Source organism: Mastacembelus armatus, chromosome 18, assembly GCF_900324485.2.
Source record: "Mastacembelus armatus chromosome 18, fMasArm1.2, whole genome shotgun sequence".
Classification (NCBI taxonomy): Eukaryota; Metazoa; Chordata; class Actinopteri; order Synbranchiformes; family Mastacembelidae; genus Mastacembelus; species Mastacembelus armatus.
In genome coordinates this window covers 9680164-9697072 of record NC_046650.1, presented here as the reverse complement: position 1 = coordinate 9697072, position 16909 = coordinate 9680164, and the positions used below count along the sequence as shown (strand labels likewise).

The 16909-nt window shown below is 37.9% G+C and overlaps 2 protein-coding genes across 2 annotated transcripts; both read left to right on the top strand.

Annotated features, from left to right (window-relative positions):
• Positions 1-1303: 1303 nt before the first annotated feature.
• Positions 1304-12396, top strand: LOC113123283 (solute carrier family 12 member 3-like). The gene is made up of 28 exons (XM_026295185.1): positions 1304-1383; positions 2365-2548; positions 2696-2852; positions 3661-3804; positions 3966-4041; positions 4178-4273; positions 4421-4560; positions 5006-5116; positions 5248-5359; positions 5599-5726; positions 5815-5899; positions 6236-6387; positions 6511-6618; positions 6892-7015; positions 7178-7279; positions 7456-7611; positions 7701-7800; positions 7950-8061; positions 8192-8326; positions 8708-8814; positions 9147-9229; positions 9332-9397; positions 9544-9648; positions 9858-9969; positions 10222-10308; positions 10538-10673; positions 10813-10880; positions 11411-12396. Exons 2-28 carry the CDS (start codon positions 2385-2387, stop codon positions 11547-11549), a joined length of 3105 nt encoding a protein of 1034 aa, XP_026150970.1. The 5' UTR covers positions 1304-1383; positions 2365-2384; the 3' UTR covers positions 11550-12396.
• A 495-nt stretch (positions 12397-12891) lies between these two features.
• LOC113123359 (macrophage mannose receptor 1-like) lies at positions 12892-16354 on the top strand. The gene is made up of 5 exons (XM_026295330.1): positions 12892-12936; positions 13580-13620; positions 13822-14220; positions 14629-14967; positions 15482-16354. Exons 2-5 carry the CDS (start codon positions 13587-13589, stop codon positions 15826-15828), a joined length of 1119 nt encoding a protein of 372 aa, XP_026151115.1. The 5' UTR covers positions 12892-12936; positions 13580-13586; the 3' UTR covers positions 15829-16354.
• Positions 16355-16909: the final 555 nt, after the last annotated feature.

Sequence of the window (16909 nt, the reverse complement as noted above, 5' to 3'; positions counted from 1 at the left end):
ACAAGAAAGAGTCACAGAAACGCCACTCAGTTACACAATCCTGATCATCTGCTATATTGCCCTATAGTAAGTGTAGGAAGAGCATTATCTGATTTTGACAAAAACAAATGCACCAAATATTTCTACAGTTTAACAGGAGATGTGATGTGCAAACACCACATAATCCATTAAACTGTGAGAGGAGTCTTATCTCTTATCTCTTAGTGGAACAACAGTCTGAGTAGACCTCTACCTTTCTGATTCCCCTACCACTGTGGGCGTAACAAGTGTCTTTGACCAGGGCACAATGGCAATGATGATTTAATAGTGCAAGTTTAATTATAGCAGCTATTGGCACTATGAAGAATACGCTGCAAGAAGTTTCAACCATAAAAAATTAACATATGGAGTATGGAGCCTGAAACACTTTGTTTTCTTAAACCAAAGGAAAAGTGAGAGGCTGAGAGAGGGCATAGCAGCATACTTTCTCAATGCCATTTAAAAATGTTATTAAAAATACAGTTTTTAGGAATAGTGAAACTGGGATCTAGGTGGCAGGCTGCCTGTTGCTTACATAAAATGTCTGTAATGAGACAATCCTTAAAAGACATAGACTGATGTTTGGAGTTTTTGCAAAGATGTTTGAATGATGCAACATTATGTTAGAGTGACTGAAATCCAGAAATCTTATTTTGAAAAGCTGGTAAAGTAAGACAATAGAGTACCACACAGAGAATAACAGAGTTAATCATAGTTTGATGCTAATTTTAGTGTTTCCCTGAAAAGCAGAGGAGTTTCTTTTCCACTTTGACGTAGTAAAAAATTACTACATCATGTACAGTCAAAAGTTCAATGAAAAAAGGTTGAATCAGTCACTAAAGATGACATCCGTTTAGTTTGTCTCATCTTACATCTAAAAAAACATATTTTCATTCTATAATTATTTTTGCAGTTTCCAAAATAGAAATAAATCCAATTTCATTTTAAATCCAAAAATGAAAAAAATGGAACAGTACTAATTTTGATTATTTCATTGAGGACACTGGAACAATAGATGAATGAAAATGAACAAATAATATTTATACATATATGTTTGAGTGTTAGATTGTTGTTAAATTGTTGTGGTGTTACTTTCTTGTCATTTCCTCTCTTTCATATCACATATTGTAGTTTCTGGAATAAAATACAATAAAAATATCTTTAATGAGATCTTACATTTTTTTCAGTGTAGACAAGGTGATGATAAATGTGTGTGTGCGCGTGAGGGGGAGGAAGAAAGATGAGGAACGGGAGGGGATGCTACCTACCTCATCGAAGATATAAAGAGCCACAGTGGGAAATGAAAGAAGGAACAATTTTAATCTGCTGCCAAATCCATATTCACCTGGAAAAGAAAACCCCTGTGTAAGTACTTCAGGCTTGTTTTTTCAGCTAAATATTTTAATAATTAAATGCGTTAACTTTTCTTGAGAAGGTTTAATGAATTTGCTGAGTTTCAATGGTGTTCATCACTTGACGTCTAACTCATCAATGGAACTGCTCTACTCATGATCTGTAACAAATGCACTTTGGTCTTGCTGGATAGTGTTAATCTGTTTAAACACATAATGCTTGTAATAGAGTCCAAATGCAGTTTAGGAATACCGTTTAGATGTGCTTATAATATAAAAGTGTTATTTCATTTATACTGAAACAATTACCAGATTTCACCACTAATCATTTTGTTAACTGAGGAAAGGAACTTGTTTGAAGTATTTACCAACTGATCTGAATGGCTGCAGAGGAAAATGTATTTAAAGCTGCACTGATTAGCTTTTTTATGAAAGGGAACCTCCACTGATTTTACAGATCAAAGGCTGTTTACAGGTTTTGGCGATTACTGCTGCATGTGATAGTGAAAAGAGTGAAAATAGTTTCAGAGCAAGCTTCATGAAATGTGCTAATTGCCTCTTTGGGCTGAAGACCACAAGTTTGACATTTTGGAGACCCTGAGGTTTGGAGATAAAAAGAAATTAACTTCAGGCCTCTGTAACCCACTTCTCACCTCTGCTTAAGACTGGCAGCTTGAGGCTACATTAGTTGGTATTAGCATAATACACTTACAGCTCAAAACTAAACTGTTGGTGATGGAGTTGGGTAACGTAGGTATCAGGATTTGAAAAGCAAATTTTTGACTTTTGAGTCCACTGACCAAAGATTGGGTCAAGACTGAATTAAAACCATAAATTAATCCAAGTGATACACAAGTTCACCTAATGAGCATCTTAACCATTATTTAGCTAATAATGTTCAAAACTGGTTACCATCATTTCATGTCCAAAGAAACGTAATTTGTTAATGTTTAAGCATCAACTGTTTTAGCCTTTTTTCTCCACACTTTCACAGAGGATTAATAAGACGTACCAATGGGGCAGCTCAAATCCAAACATCACATCCCTTGTGTTCACTTCTCAGCAAATGATGAAGGGCTCCCCAGGTACGCTTCACACCAGTTTGACACCTGCAACCAGAAACAAGATGGTAATCTCCAGATTCCTCCAACCATTGTTGTCTCAGATGTGGATTCAAGGTTTGTGTTGTTTGTTCCTAGTTTCCATGTTCATTTCCAACAAAGATATTTAGATATTTCAGGCAGAAATGTCGATTTGATAATGTTGCTTTGGCATTTTATTTAAGGTCAATTTCAGTGTATTTTCTTTGACCCCCTGTCTTGCAGTACCTCAGACCATCAGGGCTCAAGGATGGATCTGCGGAGATCTTCCTTCTACAGCACCTTAGACCTGGTGCCACAGCTGGACAATTATACTAGCACCCTGCCACACCAGCAGTCAAGGAGCCGGCCTTCTCTGGAGGCTCTCCGCAAGGCATTTGAGGTACGGTATTATATTTGTGAAAACCCATCCATCCATTCTCTATACCCGCTTACTCCTTAACCAGGCTCATAGGGATCTGCTTGAGCCTATCCCAGCTCTTTTTCGGGTGGAAGGCAGGGGTACACCCTGAACAGGTCACCAGTCCATCACAGGGCCACATAGAGACAAACAACCTCACACACTCACACTCACTCCTATGGGCAATTTAGAGTCACCAATCAACCTGAAATACATGTTTTTGGACTGTGGGAGGAAACCAGAGTACCTGGAATAAGCCCACGCAAGCACAGGGAGAACATGCAAACTCCACACAGAAAGGCCGGGTTGTGAACCCAGGAACCTTCTTGCTGTGAGGCAACAGTGCTAACCACTCAGCTACCATACTGCCCCATTTCTGCAAACCATGTATCAAAAAACATATAAAGTATGCATTACAGTGCATACATTTTTACAGTGATCTGTACTGTTTCCTGATTCATGAATGACTCCTGCACTGAAATAGCACTGAATATTCAGGGTCAGAGGTTATTAGTTATTGCATAAAAAACTCCCTGGGAGGGTTAACCAGTTTACGCGTAATCAGAAATGATTACTATATATTATTATGTCATCTGATGATTTATACATGTATCATATACGGCCTGTAAATTATACTTTCATTATTGTTTAGTTCATATTTACACTTGTTTTGAGTATTTAGGGTAGAGACTAAATTGTGCTCAGTGTTTGCAATCATTTGTACCCTAAAAAGGCTGATAAGTGTCAGGTATAAATTGAACCTGACAAAGTTCACTTGTATTTTTCTCAGGAGGTGGAGGCAGGGATGGAGGTGCCACACACCACCACAGACTCAGAGGTTAGCAGCCTGCCAGTCATTGACAGTGGAAATGAAGAGTCAAAGAGTCTGCAGGAGAAAGCTCCTGTCAGATTTGGCTGGGTGACTGGAGTTATGGTGAGTGAAGCTTGTGTTTGAGCATATTGCACATAAAGACCTGTAAAACATAGATCAGTGTGCCCTTTATTGCTTATTTCAACCTCCCTAGATATGAATCAACATTACAAATTTCACAATAAAACATTCACGGAGCTGTTTTTCTTGACCTCCGGTCACAGATTCGGTGCATGCTGAACATTTGGGGAGTCATCCTGTTTCTCCGCTTGTCATGGATCATTTCTGAGGCAGGCATCAGTGAGTTTTATATCAGTCATTCTTCTGTTGAGTTAGTTTCTTTCATTCCTCTTTTTTCTCCGCTCCACCTGCTCCACTATTGCCCCGTCATATGCAACTTTTGACTTTATTGATACCTTCTTTCTTTTTATCTCAGTGTTGACCTCTGTTATTATCCTCATGTCTGCGACGGTGACCTCAGTAACTGCCCTCTCCATCTCTGCCATCGCCACCAACGGGAGGGTGATCTCAGGTCAGTTACTTCTTGTGTCTCCAGACCCAAAAAAGTCATGTGCCTGTGGGGGGTTCAAGCTAAATGTCCAATTTACAGTTTCGCATCTTTTCTGTGTTACCAGTCTTGTTCCTGTGTGACTCCTCTTTTGTCTAAAATCATTTTCAGGTGGGGCCTATTTCATGATATCCCGCTCTCTGGGTCCTGAAATTGGTGGACCAATTGGGGTGGTCTTTTCTTTCGCCAACGCTCTGGCTTGTGCACTCAATACTGTTGGCTTTGCAGAGGTGGTCGTTAAACTAATGATGGTACTTGTGTTTTACCCTAAAGATAAATATATTTATTTTACATGATGGACCCGATAAGGCAAAAAATCTCTGATACAGAGTTGTTATAGTTTCCATTACAGTATGTTAACTCTATACTGAGTTTTATTTTACTGGGGTTTTTATGTCAGATAATTTGGCTTTAACTTAGGTAATCTCAGCTTCAACAGGTTGAACCAGAACAATTTGACCATCTAAAATGAATAAACCTCTATTGTACATATATATAAATGAATGACTAGTATTTGCAATATTACACAAAGGTCTTAAGATAATTCCAGACTTTAATGACTCCCCAAAGCCCAGTACATTTTTAAATTGAAGTGATTTTAAAAATAGATGTCGTAGGATGCAAACATACCAGAATACTATGAGGCTGAGCTCAACGTCCTTATGTGTGTGTGAATGATTTGGTTGATTAATGCAGGAGTTTGGTATCGTCATGGTCGACGAAATCAATGACATCCGTATTGTGGGCGTGATAACTGTGACAATTCTTCTGCTCATTTCTCTGGCTGGAATGGAGTGGGAGTCGAAGGTGAGCACCTCCTGACCCCATCTCACTTCATTTGTTGGAAATAATAAAAATCTCCTGATGTTTTATCAGACCTTTTTAATCATGTGTTTCTCTTTTTCTTTCTTCCCTCTCCATCTGTCTTTGTCTCTCAGACCCAGATTTTGTTCTTTATAGTTCTCATGGTCTCCTTCTCCAACTACTTGGTGGGCACAATAATCCCTCCCAGTCCAGAGAAACAGGCACAGGGCATTTTTGGATATCACAGTGAGTTTAGGTTTCACAAAGTAATTCTATTGATTCCGTGTCCATAAGAATATGTTTTCTTAGTTCAAGTTTGTCAACAAAAAGTATCAACACTTACAACAAAAAAAGTACTGAAGATATTATTTTGACAGATTTTTGGTGCTATCCATATGTTATGTCAAGTTTTATTTTATGTCTCATATCGTATGTGTTTACAGTTTATCAGATGACAATGAACTATTTATGTTCTCTATCACCAGGTGAGATCTTCTTAGCAAACCTTAAACCAGACTGGAGACTGGGAAACAACTTTTTCCAGACATTTGCCATTTTCTTTCCATCTGCCATTGGCATCCTGTCTGGAGCCAACATCTCTGGAGACCTTAAAGTATGAGAAGATGACAAAGATGTATTTCTTACACCATAGTTTACAATGAGAGCGGCATGTTGATTTGTATATTATTTCCTTTCTGCAGGACCCTGCTACTGCTATCCCCAAAGGCACCCTAATGGCCATTTTCTGGACTACAGTCAGCTATTTAGGGATATCTTTCACTCTTGGTAAGATCCTGGTTCACCATGCTTTTATCCTGATGATTTGCATCCATATGGTTACTTGTCTGAACTGGTAGGTGTTATTTGGGATGTGGAAGGAGAGACAGCAGGCATGGAAATGAGGATTTAAAACAATAAAGGTGACATGCTATTGGTACTATAAGGAATTACATGTCTCAAGCACGTGTCAAGTGCCTGAGAGGTGATATGCATGTAAATATATCAGAAACTAAGACAAATACAAACCTTTATGGTAGAAAATCAGTCCAAAAATATCATAATAATGCAGACCACAATATATTAAATCTTGACTGTTCTATTTTGATCTGCATTCTGCTCCAGGGTCATGTGTCATACGGGACGCTTCGGGTAATATAAGTGACGCTCTGACTGGAAACATCACTGATGGCTGTGTGGGATGTAACCTGGGCTGGAACTTCACAGAATGCACCTTATCAAAGTCGTGTCAGTATGGTCTGGCCAATGATTCAAAGGTACCATTCGGTTTCAAAAGGCCTCGTGTTCAACCTGGAACAAACATACCTTTCTCTGTCCAATAACAATATGAAATCCTCATTGCTGCTTCTCACATTCATCACAATGTCAATTCCAACCAGGTACTGGGCCAAATTTCAGGTTTCTACTACCTCATCACTGCTGGTGTCTTTGCAGCCAGCTTGTCATCTGCTCTTGGCTTCCTTGTCTCTGCTCCTAAAGTATTTCAGGTGAGAAACCACAGGGAAAAACTTAGTGCTAAATTGCCTAATGCAACCAAGTAAATGCCATATTAAATATATTAATGAACAGTTATAGTGCCATCTTTCTTTTTTTTAAATAAAATATAATTAATACATCTCTTTGTGCTGAAGTATCCTCTGACAAATAAAACTGGCACATTTTTGTGTATAAAGAGGCCTTTGAGTAAGAAAAATGTATAAATGTAGTAAAATGCTAACACAAATGTTTTATAACCTTACATTTTCTCTCTTATCTGCCAGTGTCTGTGCAGAGACAAAATATACCCATATATTGGATTCTTTGCAAAGGGTTATGGGAAAAATGATGAGCCACTCAGGGCCTATATCCTCTGCTATGTGATTGCTGTGGCATTCATTCTTATAGGTGGGTATGACTCACTGATTCATTGACTCGTTGAGTCACCTCTTTGTTTTTCTATTCTAAACTCTCATATCTCTTGTTATAATGATTCAGTATGTACTTTAGGAGCGAACATTTCAAAGAGTCTTTAATGTGATTTTGATTTCTCACCCATGTTCGTTATAGGTAAGCTGGACACCATCGCAGGCTTGATCTCCAACTTCTTCCTGTGTTCCTACAGCCTCATCAACTTCAGCTGCTTTCACGCGTCGATCACCAACTCCCCTGGTGAGCTGCCTGCAAAAACATTAGACACTAGTTCTGCAGAATAAATGTCAGTTTAGCTTGTTTGTTATTGTGATTCAAAATGACATATAGCTTAATGAAACAAAAACTGTGACTATGGGATATTAGAGATTCTGTGTTATGCCACCTGAAAGTCCTCTGTTTCTGACTGTCATCAGGTTGGCGACCATCATTTCACTACTACAGTAAATGGACGGCTTTGTTTGGAGCAGTGATCTCTGTAGTTCTGATGTTCCTGTTGACCTGGTGGGCTGCCCTCATCACCTTCAGTATTATCTTCTTCCTGTTTGGATATGTCAACTACACTAAGCCAAGTGAGTCAAGAACACAGAAGATATATTTTCATTTTCAAATCCAGGTATTCACTTTCACACCTGCATCACTTGTGTTATTAAACCCACAGAGGTAAACTGGGGATCGTCAGTACAGGCAGGTACATACAACATGGCTCTGTCATACTCTGTTTCTCTTTCTGGAGTGGAGGATCACGTCAAGAATTTTAGGTGAGTGGTCAAATCGAAATTATTGACTGACACTATTTATTTATTAGAGCAGTGCTGTATTTATATTTGGTCTTCTGCAGGTGATTATCAGTGGTGATGGTCCCAATTTAAGCAGCAGCTGTTGTTTCTCGTCTGTCCTCTTCTTTCAGGCCACAGTGTCTTGTCCTGACTGGGCCCCCGAACCAGCGACCTGCACTGGTGGACTTTGTTGCATCTTTCACCAAACACATAAGCCTCATGATCTGTGGAGACATCATCATGGTTAGCCATTCAGTTTTACTCCAAATGGAAAATAAAAGCGATGATTTATGTCGTCGTCCTCACAGTAGCTGTTCAATTCCAACATCTTCTGCGTGTTTCTGTGACATCAACCTGTTCCTCACTCCTCTAGGAGGAGGAGCGGCAGACTCGGCCACAGGATGCCACAGATTTGTTGGTGAAGTGGATGAACAAGAGGAAAGTGCGCTCGTTTTATACTCCTTTGAGTGCAGACGGCCTCAGAGCTGGAGCACGAAACTTGCTGCAGGTACATTTTTCATCATGTCTTTCGCTGTAGGAAGTAATTACAGCTCTAACTGTACAAAACACATCTGCTGGGAACAGTTTCAGATTAACAGCCTGTTAAAATGATCAATCTCATGCTCGTAATTTTGGCTGATGGCAACTAGTTTCTTCAGTGTCCATAGATGGCTACACATTACTTACTGTATATAAATATTTTTTCTTCTGTTTATAGCTTTTGTTTACCTCCATTCTGATGTACTATACATCATTCAGTACTACATTTATTCATAGTCAGTATAAGGACTAGGACTGTCAATATTCATACATAAAGGATGTTTCCTCTTTGTATTTTCACCCTGAATCCTTCAAAATCCCTTGTGGTGTCATTTGCCATGTTTTTAAGGCATCTGGTCTTGGCAAACTGAAACCCAACACTCTTGTTCTGGGCTTCAAGTCAAACTGGAGGGAGAGTTCTCCTGAAAGCATTGAAGATTATATCAACACCATATAGTAAGTTGGTCGTCATCAGTGGTGCAAGTGAAAGCAAACAAAGACATGTAGAGCCTCAAAACAAAAACATTTATGGTTCTGTTATTAGTCTACTGAAAATGAATGATTAGGTAACTTTGTATAATGATAAAAAAATATTTCTTGCAATGCATACTATGAAACAATATGTTTAACAGTGAACAATACCTAATTCTGCATTTGGCAAAAGCAACAAGAAATCTGCAATCACAGTCTTTGTATTGAGAGCTACAGTAATATTAAGACTAGCAAAATCAACCAATCATTTAAGATTACTGGGTCTCATTTTCTTCTCATATTGTTCTTCTGTCTAGTGATACCTTCGACTCTAACTATTGCTTGTGTATATTGAGGATGATGGACGGGTTGGATATCTTTGACCAGTTTGACTTTGAAGGTGTGAAAACAACACATTAACTAAAATTTTCTCTGTTCCTACAAAATGAAATTTTTCTAATTTAATGAAACGATGGTTGAGCATGTGATGTCTGTCCTTTAGTGAACCAGGGCTTTGAGTCTGATGAATCTGTAGAAAATGACCATCAGTCTCCTGTGAGGCAATCAGGTGAGCCTTACTGTCTACCTACATATAGATTACCCATTAGATAACTGTATTCTGGAAGATGCTCACAATAGTTCTCGTTCTACTCATTCAAGCACCACACGTACATTTTGAATAAAACAGCACTCTTCCTCCCTCTGTTGTCACAGTTGAGGACATCTCCGATAAAGGCGACAGCGATCAGATCAAGACAGTGTTTCAGAGCGACCAGGGCAAGAAGACCATTGACGTCTACTGGATAGCTGATGATGGAGGTGAGTCCAGAGAGAAGGTACAGTAGATCTGACAAAGCACAGTGCACTGTTGATTTGGCAACCTATTGATATGTGTACAACATAAAATGAATGTAAACTACTAGAGATATGATTATAATCATACAGCCATCTCAGTTTTTAAGGTTGGACTTAATAAACATTAATTTCACCCTTTTCCTTGAGTAAGATCCTCGTCTTTTGTTTTAAAGGTCTGACACTGCTGGTGCCTTACCTGCTCACCAGGAGGAAACTGTGGCGCAGCAGTAAGGTCAGGGTCTTCATCGTGGGAGATGAGCAGAACATGGATGAGCGCCGCAAAGAGTAGGTTTCTCTGGCTTTGTATTCTGGTGCACACAAGAAATGGTTTTGGTCCTGTCATTGAATTTCCAGTAATGCTGAAAAATCAAGAAGCCTTCTATATCTTGGGTGTACAGTTATTTTAAATGTATAGAGATATGCTGCATCTCTACTGTACAGTCATCTAGTATCTATGCAGGTTGTTTGAATTGTAAGCTGATGTATTTAGTGCCATACACTCTGTGGTGTAAGATGTGCTGTACTGTTTTGTTTTAGGATGATCGCTCTACTGAAGAGGTTTCGTCTGGACTTTAATGACGTTATAGTCATGACAGACAGTGAGAAGCGTCCACACTCCAAGAAGTATGTCAACAAACCCCTGATATTCACTATCAAAGTAACAACCCACATTGAAATCTGAACAGTTATGCTGAAATATGTCATGAGTCAATTTCAAACAATAAAGTCTTAAAGCAGCTGTATGCAGAACATTGTTTTATGAATGCGAGGGCTAGATGTGAGCAGTTTTGTACAGTCTGCCCGTTCCTTAGAGAAACCTGACTTCTGTCCTGTTGTTCTCATCCCTTCTCAGCCTGAGTAGGTTTTTGGACAGTGTCGCCCCCTTCAGGCTATGGGATGAACAGCAGGAAGGCACCTTAGCTCAGGAGTTCAGAGAAAATGCCCCATGCAAAATATCTGACAAGCAGTTTGAGGCCTTCAGACTTAAGGTAGGTGTGTGTGCGGCTGTGTGTGTGTACTCCTATGTCATGTTGTCCTTTTATGTTGTCCTCACTGTCAAATGCTCGTATGAGCCCTCTCATTTGCATGTTCATCCTTTCCTCTCATATTTCTTTCCTCCTTTCACAGACTGAGAGAAAGGTGAGACTGAATGAAATCATCAGGAGAAATTCCCAACATGCTGCTCTTGTACTTGTGTGAGTACAGTTTATTTTATTAAAGTTCAGGATTTGAAAGTTTAAGGAAAATATTAAACAACTTCAGATTTGCTGCAAATTGAGCAGGTTTCTTTGAGATCCTGCAGACTTGACCTAGATGATAGTCAATCAAATCACCACTATGGCCTCCCTCCACCCTCATATTCCCACCATCTATCTCAGAATTTAGTTGGTTCTGTTTTAATTGTTTTTTATTTATACAAGCCTTATGCAATATAAACATTTAATAAATGGTTATAGTATGATGTTGGTATAACTCTAGCAGCATCAGGGACTGAAAGCCCCACAGTGATGTCCACAGGGATGCAAAGTTATATGCATAGCCAACAGACCATGGCTATTTCCATGGTCTCATGATTCCAAGTAAAGAAACATTATATCCCTTTTGATTTTTTTTTTTACTGCACAGCCCACACTAATTTGACTGTGTAATGTTTTAATCAGAGGTCATACGCAAGCAGAATTTCCTAATATGAGTTTTGTTATGTTTGTGTAAATGTGATTCTCAGGAGCCTTCCGGTGCCACAGAGTGACTGCCCCAGTGCCCTGTACATGGCCTGGCTGGATACTCTGACCTGTGGGCTCCACTGTCCTGCGGTGCTGATACGAGGAAACCAGCAGAACGTCCTCACTTTCTACTGTCAGTAAATCCTGGGTCAGATGGGTGGAGGATTGTTACAGGCAAGAATATTTAGAGACAGTAAATTAAAACAATGAACGGTAAACAAAGGGAAACCTCTGCACAACCTTGAGCTGGGAACACAATACAGGACTCACCCAGACCTGCAGAAAATGAGTTTTATCCAGGAAACAGGTAGATTCCTGGTGTGCTGTCCCGCTACATAAGCAGCTACAGACACTGTAACTATGAGTGCACCAGAAATCAGCATGAAGTGTCTCACCAGAGCAGAGCTCCATTGCTGCAGCTTCATTGCTCCTTGACATATATCACCAGGTTTCTGGAATAATGATAAAGAGATAAACACCTCTCCTCTTTGATTCAGACATAATAATAAACTCATGTGCTTTATAATATCACTAATAACCTAAGTAGTTTTGAGCCATTTGACATTACCCTGTTTGTTTACGTGATGCTTATATTTCCCACAGCATGTCCACAGTACTGTTGATGTTGTGAAAAAATTACTTTGCATATACTTTGCCTAGATAAAAGTAGCAATATCACAGTTTAAATATTCTTCACAGCAAGTAAAAGTCCTCCTGGACCTTTGAAACCTATTTTATAAATTTGCCATTTGTTTTATGTGTAATGTCTGAAGTATGTAGCCGAGTATCTGAGTATCAATATTGGAAATTATACTTAAGTATAGTGTCCAAGTAAATGTACAGTAGTCAGATGTCACCAACTGTACCAAGACAAATTCAAGCCTTTTGCATTAAATATTTATAATTTACTGTGAAACCACTTATTCATGGCATTAAATAACAATTACCTGTCAACTAAATAGACTTAAACTATATTTAATGTTTTATATTCCTGTACAATTATGTTATTGTTCATATTGTCTGTGAGAATGGTTATTTTTTCATGGTGACCATGAGATATGTTGTGTATGATATTTAAATCCAAGTAAAATGAAACAAAATAAATAACTATAGAAATTTGGCAAAAAGTGCTGCTCTTTACTTTCTAGGTATTGAAAAATCCCTATTTTCAAATATTGAGTTATATGTACAGTTATTTCAATATTTTCCCCGTAGTTTGTGTCTTTTATTTTTTATTATAAATGTCTCTATTTTACAGGCTAAGTTTATGTAATGTACATTTTATCTGCTCAGTACTGTGCAGTGTTATTTCATCTATAATAAATTGCAGTTTGCAAATACAGACACAGATCTTACTGTTAAGATCTGTGTCTGTATTTGAATAGTAAAATATTGAGATCTGTGTCCTCAGTATTTTACTATTCAAATACAGTACAGCCTTGATATACAACTGTGATCAGTTTCCATCAGCGCAGAGGAAAGAGACATCAGCGCAGAGTGAAGCTGAAGAGAGCAGCAAACCTCACATGTAAGTTAAGACTCTGCTCTATCACATGTTCATATGTCCTTATAATTAATTCTTATTCATTCAGTAATTCTGTGTATTTATTATTTTATGAACACTGAGCAGATCTCATGACACTTAGCATTTTAAATGTCTTTGGACACATTAATGGACACAACATTGTATGTTGCAACATATTGCACTAAATATTACATGTAGAGAGGTTTTTATGTGTTGAGGGATAGTTTTGAATCCTTAGTTGTTGTGAAGTGCACATGCACATGGTTAAACGGAAAACAGCAAGAAAGGAAAATAAATTATGGAAACTATATTTAGTTTGTGAAACGCAAAAATAAAATGGCACAGAATTGGATACGAATGCAACTATAAAACTGTACATAGCTTGTGTTAATGTACTTTCTCATTGCATAAAACAAATTTTAACACTGTGAAACCTCCAGGTAAAGTATTTCTTACAGTCGATAGACTTGATGAAACTGTGTATGTAGCACAACACAACACTTCTTTTTCCAGATTACTGAGTTATTGTGAAATGTATTGTGATTTTAAGAGAATATATTAAGAATCACATTTATGAGGTGTTAGTGTTAAAGTCATCAAGCTTGGTTCAATGTACACTAATGTTGAATCAGTTTTCATCTAACAGAGCAAAAATGACGTGGAGTCTGTTTCTGCTCACCCTGATGGGTAAGTGGATCAGCTTTCCAGATTCTGCTATGCTGCACTTTATTTCTCATCAGATAAAAATGAAAAAATAAAATAATAAACTGGACTCATAATTTCAGCTGAGTAAGAGGTATTGTGTGAAGTGTGACCTGGGTTTTTAATTATTTTGATTTCATGCCATCAGCTCCATAACTGCAGTTTTTTTGTTGTTGTTGTTTTTAGGTCATTGTTACTTTTTCACTTGCCAGCTCTTTGAGTACCATTTTATTAACGAGCAAAAGACCTGGAAGGAAGCCCAGGCATACTGCAGAATCAATCACACTGACCTGGCCACAGTGTCTAACATGACAGATATGAAAAGACTACTAAAAAACTCTACATCTACAAATAACCAAAACAGAGCCTGGATTGGTCTGTACAATCAAACAGGTGATAGGACATGGCACTGGTCTCTGCCAGGGTTGGAGATGAATAAAACTGAGATAAAGTGGAATGATGGAGAACCAAACGACGATCCACACCCTGAGAACTGTGGGTTTATAAAGCGCAATCAGACACACAACGATATATTATGTGGCGATATATCTTGTAGAGAACCAGGTCCTTTCATCTGCTACAATGGTGAGAATATAATAAACCCATGATTATAAATTCAACATTTATTCTTGTCTAGAATTTATTTTTAGCCTTTTTCATCTTTTCACAAGATCAATACAAAAACTGTGTAGTGCTTCAGAAATGTCATAAAATATTAATCTAAGTATAACTTAACAAGGAAATTGTTTAGAAATATTTTGCTAAATTAGTTTTGACTTGATAATGCCACTGGATGAAATGTCAAATGATTATAAGTTATTCCTTATAAGTTATACTGATCATGTCTGTATATATTACCAAATTCTAACCTGGTGGTGCTGAGTCAAATGCTTTCTATGTCTAAACCAAGATGTTATGCTGTAATATTAAAGGACCTCAAAATATCTATTTGTACAAAACACATGAAGTGAATCAAGTCTGTCTAATCCACAGAGACTGAACAAAATGATAAAAGATTACATGTGATAACAGTTTGGAAGAAATGGTTAGAGGCTCAGCACTACTGCAGAGAACATCACACAGATCTGGTCAGTGGACAAAACCAGATAAATGATGAACTAAATAAGAAGCTGAGCAAAGACCAGTGGTATGCAATCGGACTGTTCAGAGACACCTGGGGTTGGTCAGACGGGAGCAGTTTCTCTTTCAGACACTGGAATCAGGCGTTTACTGATGATGACACAGAGACATGTGCCATGACCCTGTTGAATCAGGACGGCACATGGGACAGTGATGATTGTAATAAAAGAAACCCTTTCTTCTGCTATGACGGTGAGTTTTCAATAGACAGCTTCATTTTAATAACACTATAAGCAGTATTTAGACATAATTACTAATACAGTTATTTACATTTTTTCTTTTTATTTTGATAAGTCACACTGACATTTGATGATGCTGCTAGCTGTCAAACTATTTTCACTGGATTTTTTGAGATGTACTTAAGTTAAAATGTTCAAATATAAATCTAATTTTAACACATTACTGGGATGTTAAAAGTGTTACTGGATATATCAAGTCAGGCTTCATCATCCTTTCAAATGATTAAGTTGTAACATTGTTTTCAGTGACTTACTGAGATAATTCATAATGCTACATGTGTATTGTTATTTTTATTATCATGTGGTGAGCCTTGAAGCTTTGTCGTGTACAGGAAGTGTTGAGGGCAGCAAGTACACGGGTTTACAGTGGGTCGTAGTTAATTGGTTTTGTTGCAGTTACAGTAGTTGATTGACAAGACTGGTTGTCTTTGACCAACAACAGTTTGTTACTGTCTCATCCATGACAGATAAAGTGATCTTGATCAATGAAAACAAGACCTGGGTGGAGGCCTTATATTACTGCAGAGAGAAGTACCATGACCTGGTCTCCATCACTAACCTTGACGAGCAGAGATGGATCAAGGAGAAAGCCAAGAAGGCAAACAGTCCCTACGTGTGGCTGGGAATGCGTTACACCTGCAGTCTGGGTTTCTGGTTCTGGGTCAATGACGAGGTAATAACCTATGAGAACTGGGCCGCAGGTCGAAAGACCGAACACTGTTTCATGTCTGGAGCCATGGACAGTGGAGGACAGCATCAGTGGGTCAGTAAGCAGGAAACTGAGAAGTTTAATTTCATCTGTTCTAAGTGCTGAAACACATTACTCTCAATTTTAAACCCCTCTACTCGCTGATAACATACTCTACATTCATTTAGTCACTTTGTTTTAGTGGTGTAGTACTTCTGAAGTCTATATGTGCTTACTGCATGGCAGGCTGGGAAATGTAGGAATCACAACCTAAGGAGGAGAGAAGATAAATTACTAAGAGACTTATAGTTCAAATTGCAAATAGGGGGAAAGTGACCACACCTACAATGTATCAGTTAGTATCTACATACTGTCAGTTTCATACTAACCCTCTAGTTTTACAATTGGAGTACTTTTGTTTTCATTATTCCTTTTGGAGAATTATTATTAGGATAATATATCTAGAAGTAATAATTTAAATAATACAAGTGAATATGAATGATCGGGAGGTTTTAAATTTCAGATGAGGCCAATATATGTTTCTCTCCTAATGTGTTGGTTTTTAAATGCACCTCTTGATGTTAGATTTTGCACCATATCAATAATATTGTAGTATATATACCAGTGTCAATGTTTTTATAGTTTTTGTTAAGATCTGGTGATGGGAAAATGTGTAAAATAATTCTGGTTGTTGTATTTTTGAGTTTTATGTCATCAGTTTATTGCATTTGCTGTTCAATCATGGGTTTAGGACATATTCTTTATGTTAAGTATTTACACATCTGTATGAGAGATGTTGCAGAGGAGAGCACTTATGAAAGAAAACTATCACAACTTAATGAGTAGAAGTATTTATTGAAGGAAAAAGAACACACTCTGAAATGGATTTCCATTAAAATACTCTTTATGTTTTAATGCACGGTGAGTTTCACAAACGTGTGCATGGGTGTCATTTTTAAACATCAACTTATAAAGAGTGGTGGTGGGGAAAAGTACTCGGATGCTTCACTTAAGTAAAAGAAATAAGGAAAGGAAAATATTGTATTATAGTGTTAGTTATTTTATGTGGATGCATCAAATCATAAGCAGCATGTCACTTTGCAGCAAATTTAAAGTCTCTGTCTGTTTTTAGTTGTTTTGCAACCACACAATACACGTGTTTCCCCATAAGCCAACACTGGTTTCATCTGTATTGGGTTTCAAAACC

What these genes read in the sequence shown, in the direction of transcription:
- LOC113123283 (XM_026295185.1), top strand. Translation starts at nt 2,385, where the DNA reads ATGGGGCAGCTCAAATCCAAACATCACATCCCTTGTGTTCACTTCTCA. An exon ending in CAACGGGAGGGTGATCTCAG is followed by an intron (nt 4,274 to 4,420) that starts GTCAGTTACTTC and finishes AATCATTTTCAG; the next exon opens with GTGGGGCCTATTTCATGATA. An exon ending in GTCTCCTGTGAGGCAATCAG is followed by an intron (nt 9,398 to 9,543) that starts GTGAGCCTTACT and finishes CTGTTGTCACAG; the next exon opens with TTGAGGACATCTCCGATAAA.
- LOC113123359 (XM_026295330.1), top strand. Translation starts at nt 13,587, where the DNA reads ATGACGTGGAGTCTGTTTCTGCTCACCCTGATGG. An exon ending in GTTTCTGCTCACCCTGATGG is followed by an intron (nt 13,621 to 13,821) that starts GTAAGTGGATCA and finishes TGTTGTTTTTAG; the next exon opens with GTCATTGTTACTTTTTCACT. An exon ending in TCCTTTCATCTGCTACAATG is followed by an intron (nt 14,221 to 14,628) that starts GTGAGAATATAA and finishes TCTAATCCACAG; the next exon opens with AGACTGAACAAAATGATAAA.